Below are 14,076 nucleotides of genomic sequence, written 5' to 3' on the forward strand. Positions count from 1 at the left end.
ACTGTTGTGTGTGTGAAAATCCCAGGAGATCAGCAGTTACAGAAAAAATCAAACTTGCACATCTGGCACCAACAACCATGCCACAGTCCAAATCACTGAGATCACATTTTTCCCCATTCTGACAGTTGATGTGAACATGTAAATATAAAAGGTAAATTATTGTTATAATTACGGTTAAAAACAATAATCGTTCCCAGAATTCCCTGCATGACCCATTAAATGTCATTCTATTTTATTGGAATAGTTTCTTCTTATTTTTAATATCATTTGTGTACTTTGGGGTGTTGTGTTTTATATTTGATGTAGGTTTACTTAATGTTTATTGCTTAATTTTAATTTCACATGTGTTGCCCTGATGGTGTTTGTGTGAGTGACACTGAGCACACTGTCTCTACATGTTTATGGGTCATTGCTCCATTGAGGAACTTCATGTCATCATGTGCCCTTCCGTAATTACCACGGTGATTAACAATACATTTTAAGGTGAAAAGCAAATTTTTTTGTAAAGTTGTTTACATTTTTACTGTATTGTTTGCATAATTATTCTGGCAAGCTCAGCTGCAAGTTTTTCTTTTTTTTCTTTTTTTTTTTTGTAAAAAGTTATGTGGAAGCAAAGAGAGGGAGTAGAGAAAGAAACACACACAGAGAGAGAGATTGACAACCAGCTTTGCTCAATATGATGAAATGTATTAGTGTGGGATTTGTATTAAAGTGCACCTCAAGCACTTAACAATAATCAAAGTCTGTAAGAGTATTTGTGCAAATATAGCAATTTGAAATCAGCACAGGAATCAGTAATAAAACGAACCGTTCATACAAATTCAGAGAGGCATATAAAAAGCCCACAAAGTATACAGACCTGTTTACACCTGCTGCATACTGAGTGTACTTTAGTGAAACCCAACATTTTGCTTTGACGAAAGTGTGTAACAGTCACCGCTTCTGTTCGCTGATGTAAATACTTAGTACATCTGTTGATGGGGAGTGTAACTCGAAGGTTGCAATTTCGCTCTAAAATGTAACTTTTTACTCCACTGGAAATTTGAGATGATAAACAATATTTTACATTTGTGACTGGGCGATATCAATCTGATTGCCAATTATTATTTTTCAGTGGGACCCTTTCACCGTACTTTTAAAAGCAATAAGCTATAGCCTAAATGCAAAATGCAGCACACTTTGATTTCAGTATGATCAGTCTGCCATTTCAGTGATAGTGAGCATTACTTAAACTGTATAAATACTGTACTGTTCAAATGTGTTCCAAACTGTGGTTGGCAAACTGTATGGTTTAGCCTGGTCTCATGAAATTTACGTGAGCATTGCAACGTTTTTGCAAAACTGAAATTACTTGCTTCATTACATGTTTGGCTGCAGTTTTCAAGTGAAATGTCCAGCGGGGGTCGCCAAAACCAGACAAGGTTGTAATCAGACAAGGTTTTTAAGGTGAATTTTAGATGGAGGTTTTGTACCTCCCTAACCTAAAACTTTACCCTAAATCTAACCAATAAATGAGAGTTTAACAAAACAGACATCCTTACCTTTAACCTACACTGAACCCTAAACGATAGTGTATTAAAATGCAAATTCGAAAAAAAAGAAAACACACATTAACTGAAGCAACCATGTCATTTTGTGTCGCTTCTAAGCAACTTTCACATTCGTGTGTCTTTGGCTGGACTTGAACCGCGGTTGTCGAGCCTAAAGTCCAATGCCTTTTCAGGTGAGCTATTAAGTAAGCTAATGATATAGGAAAAAGTGTATATATGTAGGTGGGTCTGTAATACAAGTGTTAAAATATTTAGTTTTTTTAAGTAAAAGTGTTTTGATATCAGTAATAGAGCAAAAAATACTTAAAAAAAAATAAATAATAAAAAAAAAATTATAAAATCTAAATCAGCAATTGTACTAGTGATTTGTATGTTTGTGTTTTTAAAATTCATTACATTCACTTCACTTCATTCTACAACTGTGATCTCTCTAGTTGGAAAGAGATATCTGCACCCCTTCAAATGTGACCGTGGGTTATTATGTCATGAGAGGGAAGACCGTTATTGTAGCTTCTGTTGTGATGGACACCATAACGTCCTATGGGTTTGACAAGCTATTGGATGACATCAGAGTGTATGTGCCTGCCATATTGGCAGTCCCCAGTCCAGTGGCCCATTGGCTTCCCAGCCTCGGCATCCACCTGCAACTCAAAACAGGTGAGAATTTTTCCAAAATACAGAAGCTGGTCTAATATCTGTCTGGAAATGTTACTCATTTGATAATTTTTTATATGCAAAATGGAGATCCTTAGGAAAGTGTGGCTATATAATCCTACCAGTCACAATCCTTAGAGTATATACTGTAAATGTTGCATTCTACATATTGAGTATAATACCTCACTTCTGACAATCGGGCATCTTCGGCCACCACAACTCCCTATTTTTGTTTCATATTTACATTGATACATTGGGGCCCAAAAGTCCATATTGAAAGTCTACATTTAAAATGTTTATTTAAACCTGCAAAAGAACCCAGAAAGTTTTTGAACGTTTAAAATGCGTAAAAGAATGAAGCATAATGACGTAAAAAGAATACGAAATATTGAAGATTCTGCACTGTCACTAATCAAAGAGGCAAATTTTGCCATTGATCATGTTAACTCCTTTTTAAAAAAGGTCAAGTTTTCGTCTTTCCATCTAATCACACAAGATGCTCTTTTGTAACTTTCTCAAATCATGCAGGATAACATGGATCATCAGGTTGTGAACAAACCTGTGGAGTCCATTGTCAGCTCGAGTGCATGCATGACATTCACATGCGACATTCCAAATAATAAAGTTATTGTAAAATTTTGAATTCTCAACTTTTCACTAAAATGAGAATATAATTTGTATTGTAAAAATGGTATTAAATTAGTAAAATGCAAAATAGATTATTTCTCTCAAGTGGACTGAACATTGAGCTTGTATCTACTTTTATGCGTTTGCCCCTGTATAACAGACAGCAAGTTAAATCTGATAACCCTTTTTCACATAACATTAACATGTCAACTTAGCCAGTCTCAATCCATTAAGTACTAAAAGACTTTGTTTGTTTAATTGCATTTTACTCAGCTAGAACTTGATGTGTGAAATCTGTTTTTGATTAACAGTTGTCTTTGTTCCTACATAGTTCTTAGGTTTGTCGGGCCAACAGATGACATCAGGTCTTGTGGTTTCATCCAAATGATGGAGCAACGGTTGGAAAATGTGTTTACCGAGGCATTGGAAAAAATTGAGGACTCTTATGGGGCTCTTTCAGTTGAGGTAGTTTTTTCAATTGAACTTGAAAACAAAATTGTATAAATTACTTATCTTCAGAGGACTGAAAACACATCCCTTTGAGAACTTTTTTTTTTGGGGGTGATTTATCGTTTGTTTTGTTTTTGGACAGATCCTGAATGCATATCAAACAGGAAATTCTTTGGCAGTGACACTGGTGTATATAGTGTGGAATGGTAGCACTCCTTTGAACGGTACAGTGTCCAGTGGTCTGCTTAACCAGTTAACTGCTGAGCTGGTGGGCTACTTTCTATTCTTCCCCCCTCTGATCATTGCGGAGCGTAAGTTCCAGCTTGTGTTTACTGCTTGATTTTGAGTTCATGAGTTCATGTTTAATTCTGTTTGAATCCTTGTGTTTATGTTTGCCTTGAGGCATTGGCCTTCAGGCCTTTGGAAAGGTAAAATGTCTTTCGGTGTGTTATGCTATTCTAAATCTAAAGCTAATTTAAACAGCACTTTGCAAATTCTTTTGTAATTATTACACATACAGTTCCCGGACCATATTAATTGAGGGGGCACATGGAATATTTGTACTTTTCAACAGTGTCAGGTGTAATCTTACAAAGCAGTTACACCCTGTTTACACCTGGTTTTAAGATGTGTTTTGGGTGGTCCGTTCACAAGTGGTTAAAATGCATTAAATACAGGTGTAAACGAAGTGTAAAACATCTTTTTTTTTTTAATCGGATTACAAAAACCACATACGGAGGTAGGGGTAGGGGTTAATATAGTGTCTGTGGGACTCTAAATAAACACAATAACGCACTGCAGTGATGCCCATACTGTATGTTAGTATTTAAATATGGGTGCAAATAGTATCTGACACTATTTGTACTGGGGTGTAAATGGCATATACCATTATTTGCACCAGGGTGCAAATAGCATCTGCCATATTTTTTCACAAAAGTACTACATTTATGTACTCTGAACCAGAATCATTAAATATGCCTACTTGTACATTCAAATTCACTACTTTTACATTTTACCTAAGATCTTGATGTTGATAAAAAAAAATGTATGCATTAAATCATTCAGCTGTTGTTTGATTGATTGATTTATTTTTTATGAAACAGAACCAAAATAGTCCACAATTTCTGTCTTCTAGTAAACGTCCTCACTATCTTCACCATTCTTTTCTCACAGCTCTAGAGTACCACAATCTCAACACTTCAGTAGCAACCAGAGATTACTGGGTAATCACAGGTAATTACTTCAACAGTTCAGCTGCTAAACAGCACCTAGACAGATATTTAACAGGATGTGTAATGTGATATTTGTTTCCCCTTCTTTTAAACACAGAGACTTTTTCCTTGAGGAGAACTATTGATGTATGATTTAGCTGCCCCCATTAACTTATTTGGAAAGATCACATTAGATTAGAGCATTGAGGAATAAAAGCTATTTCTAGCTTTAAGTACGAGTTCTCGCTCTTAATGTTCTCTCCGTTGCCTTAGTGTACCCACCCACCCCACCACACCCCCTTCCCCCTCCCTCCCTTACCTTTCTTTTTTCTGTTCTCCCCATTTTATCACTGTCAGGAGTAAGAGTCCTCTACAGCATAGCCAATTCTGCAGTAATTGCAGTTTTAGATTTTAAGCATGAGAAAGGTAAGTTCTCTTTGTCATCTTTCTCTCTTGCTCCCTCTGTCTCCAGTAATTCAGGACGTTGACAGCTCTTCTCTTGAGGGGAGTTATCAGAGCTTTGCTAGTCTAATGGAGCAGCGGCTGGTTGAGCTCTTTCTGGTTGCCAGTCGTCACGGTCTTCGTTTCAGGAGAGCCACAACTGTAGACGAATACACTGTACAGGTATGGGATTTGGGAACATTAACAATTGGTTCTAAAATTTGATAGATCTATCCAGCTATTCACCCATTTATCCACAGATAAATCAAAGCCTTTTTAGTATTCAACAACTTGGCAAGGATAATGCTACTCATTTCTCCATAAAGACGCTAGTCAATCATAACAGAGGTCATTTATATATATATATATATAGTCTAAAATGTTCAGTGGAAAAAACACTGTCTCTATAATTAGTGCTGGAGTTCTTGGAAAAACATCAAACATAGTCTTTTGGGAGCAGACATTTTTGATGGAAAATTTATTCATTGACTTCTTTATACAGATGGTCAGTATACGGCGACTGCCTGGGCCCAAGAACCCAGCTGAAATGACCTACTATGTGCAGATAGATGGTTCTCCAATTACTGGCACCTCTGCGGCTAAAACCCTCAATATGGTGGACTCTCAAACTATGGCTCTCACTCTGGGCTACTTTGTCCAAATTCAGGCAGAAGGTATGTATACATTTAATTTGATCAATGTTGAACCCAGTTTCTTTTAGGATGCACTTTGTCCTGTACCATTGTTCAATGGACATAAATTATACCTCAAATCATATGGTTAATTGAGGAGAGGTGTGTTATTACTTTTACAAGTATACTGTCTTAAAATGTACTCATACCAGATAATAAAATATGCAAAAAAATCCCAAAGGCTTACATTTCCTAAAGAGTGACCTGAGCCATAACTAGGGACAAGAATACAATATAGACTTGGGACAATAAGCAATCACCTAGCAACCACCCAACACATAATAGAAATGCACATAGTAACCACTCTGAACACCTTAACAACCATATAGCAACAATCTGGCAACCACCCACAACTCCTTAAAGAGATAGTTCACTCCAAAATGATTAGTCTCTCATCATTTACTCACCCTCATGCCATTCCAGATGTGCTTGACTTTCTTTCTTCTGCAGAACGCAAACAAAGATTTTTAGAAGAATATTTCCACTCTGTAGGTCCAGACAATGCAAGTGAATGTTAGCCAGAACTCAGAAGGTCCAATATGCAGATCCAGTCAGCATAAAGATTATCCATCATACTCCAGTGGTTTAATCAGTGTCTTCTGAAGCGATCCAGTTGGTTTTAGGTGAGAACAGACCAAAATGTCCTTTTTCACTGTACATCTTGACAGCATTCTTTTGGCGATCGTGTTTTCAAGCTAGATTACACTTCCTATAGCGCCCTCTAGCGGTCTGCGCATTTGTCAACAACTAGGAAGTGCAGTCGAGCTTGGAATCATGGTAGTGCCTAGAGACTGCAATGCCAAGATGTACAGTGAAAAAGGAGTTCTATTTTGGTTTGTGCTCACCCAAAACCAACTAGATCACTTCAAGAGACATTGATTAAACCACTGGAGTCTTATGGATTACCTTTATGCTGACTTTATCTCCTTTATGGGGCTTCAAAGACTTTACCACAATTCACTTGCATTATAGAGCTGAGATATTCTTCTAAAAATCTGTGTTTGTGTTCTGCAGAAGAAGGAAAGTCATACACATCTGGGATAGCTAGAGGGTGAGTAACTGATGAGATTATAAACATTTTTGGGTGAACTATACCTTTAAAGGAATATCCAATATCCAGTTCAATACAAGTTAAGCTTAATTGTTGATTAAATGTCGATTAAAAACACTTTAATTAACACTCAGAAATGTTATACATTATCAGTGAAACTCCCCCTCCCTCTTACTCTGTAATGAATGAAAATTACACTTTAGGGGAAAATTTAGTGGCTGATACAACACGATATTGCTGATTAATTTTCTAAATGAAGTCTATCCCATTCCAAACTAGTAAAAACCTCAAAGGGTTTGACACTAGAGATTTTACACAAGTTTACTTAGCTCTCGACTGGGGCGCTGAGCCCAGTTTTTCTGGCGGTGAAGAGCAAAGCCCCAGTTTTGTATGAATAAAACACAATCAGAGGCAACAGTGGGGGTTTAATCTCCCAGACAAGAGCTAGAGCTGAAAGACAGATTCAGCTCATTAGGAGCTCACCACAGACAGTAGGAGACAGAGGGAGCTTGGATTACTGTAACTGTGTGTTGGAGATGCAATTGGTGGAAATCATGTGCAAACATTGTGAATGGGTTTAGATGTTTGTTTATGTGTGTGTGTACAGCGGTGGTAAAGAGTCTGCCTAGTAACTACTGGATACTGGCAGTCCTGATACCCGTATCGCTAGTGATGGCTGTGGTAATCATAGCGGTAGCTGTCATATGCAGAAGAAACCGTTCTGTCTTCAAGACCAGTGCTTTTCGCAATTTCCATCCTCGCACCAAGGTATGACTCTTCAAAGCACTTCATCACTGTCTTGTCACAACAATACCATTTATGTCAGCGTCATATTAATACATGCATTAAAAAAACTCTCCCACAAAGGAGAATTCTGTCATCATTTAAGCATCCTTTATATTGTTCCAGTCCCATATGACTTCTTTTTATCGTGAAAGAAGTTTTGAAGAATGTTCATGCTGCTCTCTTTCAAAGAATGAAAGTGAATGTTGACCAGGGAATATCAAGCTCCAAAAAGGACAAATAAGCATCATAAAAGCATAATAAAAGTAGTTAATATGAATGATGCACTGTGTTCCAAGTCTTCTAAAGCCATATGATTTCTTTGTTTGATTAACAAACTAAAATTTACCTTGTTATTCACTGAAAATCTTCCTTTGAAAATCTTGTTTCACAATCATGGTCATCTGTCACTTTCATTGAATGGGAAAGAGCAGTTTGGACATTCTGCTATAAATAGCAATTTTTTTTGTTCCACGAAAGACAAATTCATACAGGGTTTGAAAGACATGTGAGTAAGAGTAAAAAATGAGAGAATTTTCATTATTGTATGAACTATTCCTTTAAAAACACAACTTTATTGGCTATATACTGTATATACAGTATGTGGAATCTTATATTATTTCATTTATATCTGAATCTGATGCTGGTCATAAACTTTTGAAATGGTGCACTGCTCCTTATTCACTTTGTAATGTCACCGCACATGAACGTCACTATATGTTAAAACCATTGAATGACACATTTCACAATCATGTCCCCAAAAAATCCCTCCAATTGTGTCTTCACTACTTTTCCTATCCAGGCTTCATATCGAAGAGATGGAAGTTACCACCACCAGGTATTTCTGGCTATAGCTTGTGCGTGGTGCTTGACTGCATGTCTGTAGTGTGGACATCATATTTGTTGATTGTACTTGTGAGAAATCAAAATCTACTGGTGTATTACTGTAATAATGATTTCTTTGTTGTGATTGGATTATGAGGCTTTCACGTACAGTGGATATGCATGTGCAGAAATTAGGCCACCCCAAGCGGAGCGATATGCCAAGGTTACATATATGCATAATTGGTGAAGATGAAATAGATTACCAAGTCTTTTAATCTAAATGGGATACATTAAACTACCCTGCAGGATGGTGTACAGGATTTACTGCGTGCGTTCATGTGCTTATGTAGGTAGATGTATTTATAGCAAAGCTTAAACATTTCATATCTTACTTTCTGATCTCAGATTGACCTTTAATGTAACTGTGTTGTTAAAGCTAATGGAATAATAGAATATGCAAATCAATTGTAATTATGATAATCTTCTCTTTGATCGTACTCCCTCTTAGCCGTGTTCTCTGATCTGAAAACATTCCCTATTAAGAAACATGATTCTGCTTCTGCACGTTAATTTGCAGATCAGTGTGTTAAGCGTTACGGTTTCATGGAAGGTCTACCCTTGTTAGGGAATTAGAGCAAGTGTATGCAGAGTCGAAAATGAACTCTTGACAAGCATCAAATGCAAAGATAAAAGAAATAGACTATTGTAAGGAAACAAAATGTTACTTGCCGGTTGGATGGTAACTTAATTTGGAACATCAACATTACATACTGTTGTTTCATTTTCGAATATTAAGAGCTATAGGCTGACCCTCACGGATGTAGGTGACTTGCATGATTATCAAAGACATATAGTGCAAAATGTCTACTAAATAAAACATCTTGTACCTCAAAGGAAAACTTACTATTACAAGTTTATCTAGGATGCAAACTATGGTGCCTCGATCCCTCAATGAAAAAAAAAAAAACAATTGTGACTTTAAAACTCACAAATGCAACTTTATTTTTTGCAGATCTCATAAATTGCAAGTTTATATAAAGTTGCGAGATATAAAGTAGTAATTGCGAAATGCAGTATAAACTTGCAATAGTGACTTTATTTTCACAATAGAGTGCAACAGTCAGGTTCTGGATGTTTTTTTTTTCCCCATTGGTGAATACATTTTTTACCAACAACTTTTTTAATCCTTTAAAGACAGCTTTACCATGAGCTCTGAAGTCATTTATCAATGGTTAATGCTTCTGTTCAAGCCATTTGTCAGCATAATTTAATAGCAGAATTCTTGGTGAAAAACGTCACAACCCTTGATCTACCAGAGAAAGATTCACCAATCAGAGAATTGCTTCCAACAAAGCCCACCAACAAGCCAAGTAGTGACTGCCCACTCCCTTGACACAATCGTTTTAAATGCAGTATATCTGAACATTTTGCAATATATTTAAATAATACTGATTCGACACTTCTAATCAACAACTTCATGTTGTTTTATGTATTTCCACCATTTTTAATTTGATTGCGACATTCTAAGAGCATCATGGGATTGTAGTTCATTTATTCAGGAAAGACGGCAAGTACACACTTGTACCTTTTGTATTTTTGTCCGATTTTCAAATGCTTTTTTGCTTCAAATCAAAGTTTGTAATGCTGATTCACCTCAGAGCTGCTTGGTTTGTTTCATGGCTTACAACACTTTTATGAATACTTTTATGAAAAGTCTATGTAAAAATGAATAGGAGAAATACTTCCGGAAACAGGGTAGCTGAAAAAGGGGGTGGGCACGGTTGCTATCTTTTGCCATTTTTCTTACAAATACGACATATACCGGTAAAACGCAATTACAAGAAATGCAGTTGCTGAATTGTTAAAGAATTATAAAATGCAAAATCAGAATGACCTTTTTCATTTCCCTAGTCCCATGGTGGGACCTGGCTTCCATAGCAAACCAATATATTTTGGTTCTCACATTACAAATAACATTTTTTGGAACTGCCTATCCAGCCCGACAGCAAGACTGGCTCAACCAATGGTGTAAGTTTTGGGCAATACTTTGTGTTTGTACAACCAATGAGAATGAGTACAGAATGAGAGTTAGCTATCAGTCGGAAAAGGAAAATGAAACTGCAGAGACCAGCACCCTGATGATTAGTCATCCTCAGACAGCCTCATATCTTGGATCAATTGCATGTATGTTTGCTTGTGTGTTTTTGCTTCAACATGTCGATTTTGTTCATTCCTTATGTGTTTTTCCCAGCTCGTTTGCACAATGATACATGCATGTATAAGGAAGATCAGTTCACATCCTGTGCAAGACTTACAAACGGGACTCTACGCTTAAATTATATTGAGCTTGGATTAAACTAAGATTTATATAAAGGTCCCATGGACTGTCACGACCCGATCAGGCAATGAAAGGCTCAGGCTTCTCTCATGAAATACAATTGGAGGGAGCACAAATGAATAATAGTTCAGCTGAGCACATGTGAATTATATATGACTGGGGCTTGACATAATTCAAGGTCAATGTCCAATATAGAACCCATGCTGCAACTGGAAGGACATTCTTAGGGGCAGTTAAGACTGAATGCATTCTTGTGTCAAAAAAGAAAAACAAATGGAACAGAATAGAGGTGTCCCTTGACAAATTTTTTAAGTTATTTAACTTAATACGACAGAGGTAGAGTGGAAAGTACGTTTATGAGGCGAAGAAGCATTGTCTCACGGAAAGTTAAAGTTTTGCAAACTCTGACATGCAAATTTGTTGGTAACACTTTAGAATACTGTATCTTACTTAATTCATAACTAATAAGGAATTACTGCAGAACTAATAGGCTATTCTTCATTAACACTTAAGTCACTACTATTAACTACTAAGGAAGATGTGTTAACTAATCAGTATGTAATAGCATTTTATAGTTGTGTTAAGTAACAATTAGCTAAGCAATAAATATTTAATTCAGTCATTCCTCCTGATGAACTACTTATAATTATCTACTAATTCAGCTTCAGGAGAAATAACTACTGAGTAACTACTAATGAACAGTCGAGTAATTACCATTACAATAATATCATAACGATTAGCCATTACAATATTCAGGTTGTGGCCCTTTCTTCTTCCTTCTAATGTTATTATTACTATGGAAATGCAATACGCATTTCGTGGAATTACTACACTCCCAAAATGAGTCATTACAGCGAATTTAGTAGTTTTGGCCTGTATGGTCAATTGCTGAAGTATTCAGTATTCTAAAGTGAAAATACAGGGAACCCATGATTATTTAATACAGAATTACCAGATAATCGTTCATTAATGGGGTTCCCTGTATTTTCACTTTAGAATACTGTTCCAGGGTGTACGTAACGCCCTCATAATTATGTGGCAATTCTGTATTAATTAATCATGGGTTCCCTGCATGTTCCCTTCCCCTCAGTCATTGCCTTACATACAGGAATAATTTACCCAAATGTAATGTGATATGTGCTGAGGAAAACAAGCGATAAACACACTATACTGTATATAAATCATAAACCTACCTGAGGTAAGTTGGCTAGTCACTTATAGTGGGGATGGGGTTCCATTCCGTTGTTGATTTCTGGTTACAGACCACACACACAAAGCAATTGACCATACAGGCCAAAACTACTAAATTCGCTGTAATGACTCATTTTGGGAGTGTAGTAATTCCACGAAATGCGTATTGCATTTCCATAGTAATAATAACATTAGACGTAAGGAAGGAAGGGCCACAACCTGAATATTGAAATGGCTTATTGTTATGATATTATTGTAATGGTAATTAATTGACTGTTCATTAGTAGTTACTCAGTAGTTATTTCTCCTGAAGCTGAATTAGTAGATAATTATAAGTAGTTCATCAGGAGGAATGACTGAATTAAATATTTATTGCTTAGCTAATTGTTACTTAACACAACTATAAAATGCTATTACATACTGATTAGTTAACACATCTTCCTTAGTAGTTAATAGTAGTGACTTAAGTGTTAATGAAGAATAGCCTATTAGTTCTGCAGTAATTCCTTATTAGTTATGAATTAAGTAAGATACAGTATTCTAAAGTGTTACCAATTTGTTTAGCAAAAAGACAAATAGAATACAACATTCAAATCATGGTTCATGGCTGTGATGTATAACTAAAGACAATCGGCTATTAAAAAAAATGGAAAAACGTGTGTGTGTGTGGGGGTGGGGGGGGGGGCCTTCAATATGCCTCATCCAAACTTCCTGCTTCAAAAGGAAATACGTCAGCATGAAAAAAAATCCTGCGCTTATCAAGCTATTTCATGGGGTTTTTAATAAAGAAAGCTGTCCAAACACATCATCTCATCTTGATCTTAACCGCAGGTATCTCACACACAGTCAATGTGCTGATGTGTGCTGATTTGATGTGTAAATGTGACAACAGCACGTGCAAAGTGCTAACTCCTTGAATTATTAATCACATCTGAGTATTGACATTTTTCACATTTACATCGCATCAGCGATGCCCTGTGGCATATTTGTACACCTGTTTCCACGATCCAAGAGGCACTCTGCCTCTCTGCAAGAGATTGATCCATAATTCATTAAATGAGGGACTTTATAGCTCTTCTATATTAAATATCCCATAGCAACTTGAAGCATCAAATGCAGGTTTTGTGAAATATAGTTCAACTGGAAGAACCTTCAGTGAATCAATAAATTAGGTTGCACTGTATTCCATTCCTGATTGAAATAAAATGCCGGGTGCCATGCGCCGAATATACCTTGCACAGGGCATTGTGTAACCAGGGTCCAAAATAAGCACTTGCGAAAAGCCAAATGCAAGTAAAAATTCAGTCTGACCCTATCTGACATGAGTGAGTCAAATCAAAGACAGTCTAAAAAAAAAAACATCTTTCATGACTCGCATGTCTCCTAACAAGTCCAATTTACATTCTTAGGGGTCGTTCGCACTGAACTTGAAAAATAAGATATCGCACAAAGAATGGAACAGAACGCAGATGTCTCGAGACAAGTCTTTTAATGGCTGGTGGGTTTTTTATTTGACACCGCATTTTAAAATTATGGCTCACCTGCGTGAGACACTAAAAAAAGGTGAGATTCTGCGCAATGGTAAAAAAAGGTCCATCTAGCGCATGATTGCTTTGAAAAACTTTTTAAAAACAATGCAGACGGATGCAATAATGACTTGAGTGACAAAATTGTCCTACCTTGTTTGCCAGTAATTTTTCCTTCTATTCCATATTTTCCTTATAAGGGAAAAACAGCATTGATTGGTGCTCAAAATGTTAATTTTGGACCCCGTGTATAACTAATCCTCTGCTATCTTCTGTATTGTTTAATCACTTCACATAATTTGCCTTTATACTGTATCTAGCCTGTGCAGGGTTTCGACTATGCCAAGCAGCACATGGGCCAGCCAGGTGAGGAGGCTCTCACTGTCACCAAGGAAACACTTGTCCTGTCCCTCCCCGTACGGGATGCCCCACTCACACAGGACAGGGTATCAGTGGCATTACAAGATGGGACTGCCTCAAAAAGACCCCAGTTGACAGAGATGCATCTCAGGTGAGTACTTTTATTATGGAACAAATAGCGCCCAAGAACTATGTGTGCATATTTTTAGATATACCAAATGGAATAAGCTAGTATCATGGTATATCGCTCAAGTCTTTATAGAACACTAGAGTCTTCAAAGCCTGTACGTTATAAATGTTTTAAAACCTACCCGATATGACCAGCGAGTTCTGTTTCAGTTGTATTTCTTATCTCTTTTCTCTGAAAAGTCAATGAC

The 14,076-nt window shown here is 36.7% G+C and overlaps 1 protein-coding gene across 6 annotated transcripts in view; it reads left to right on the forward strand.

Moving 5' to 3' along the window:
• LOC127640411 (UPF0606 protein KIAA1549L-like) overlaps positions 1-14,076 on the forward strand; it is a 69,726-nt gene that overhangs the window by 37,215 nt on the left and 18,435 nt on the right. For 5 of the 6 annotated variants that reach the window (XM_052122950.1, XM_052122946.1, XM_052122945.1 and 2 more), the window contains exons 5-13: positions 1,985-2,207; positions 3,163-3,296; positions 3,424-3,592; positions 4,455-4,514; positions 4,965-5,116; positions 5,436-5,607; positions 7,284-7,444; positions 8,262-8,297; positions 13,660-13,850. In XM_052122950.1, coding sequence (XP_051978910.1) covers positions 1,985-2,207; positions 3,163-3,296; positions 3,424-3,592; positions 4,455-4,514; positions 4,965-5,116; positions 5,436-5,607; positions 7,284-7,444; positions 8,262-8,297; positions 13,660-13,850 — 1,298 coding nt within the window. The remainder of the gene's footprint in view (positions 1-1,984; positions 2,208-3,162; positions 3,297-3,423; positions 3,593-4,454; positions 4,515-4,964; positions 5,117-5,435; positions 5,608-7,283; positions 7,445-8,261; positions 8,298-13,659; positions 13,851-14,076) is intronic. The other variant, XM_052122949.1, reaches the window with a different exon arrangement.

Source organism: Xyrauchen texanus, chromosome 49, assembly GCF_025860055.1.
Source record: "Xyrauchen texanus isolate HMW12.3.18 chromosome 49, RBS_HiC_50CHRs, whole genome shotgun sequence".
In the NCBI taxonomy this organism is placed as follows: Eukaryota; Metazoa; Chordata; class Actinopteri; order Cypriniformes; family Catostomidae; genus Xyrauchen; species Xyrauchen texanus.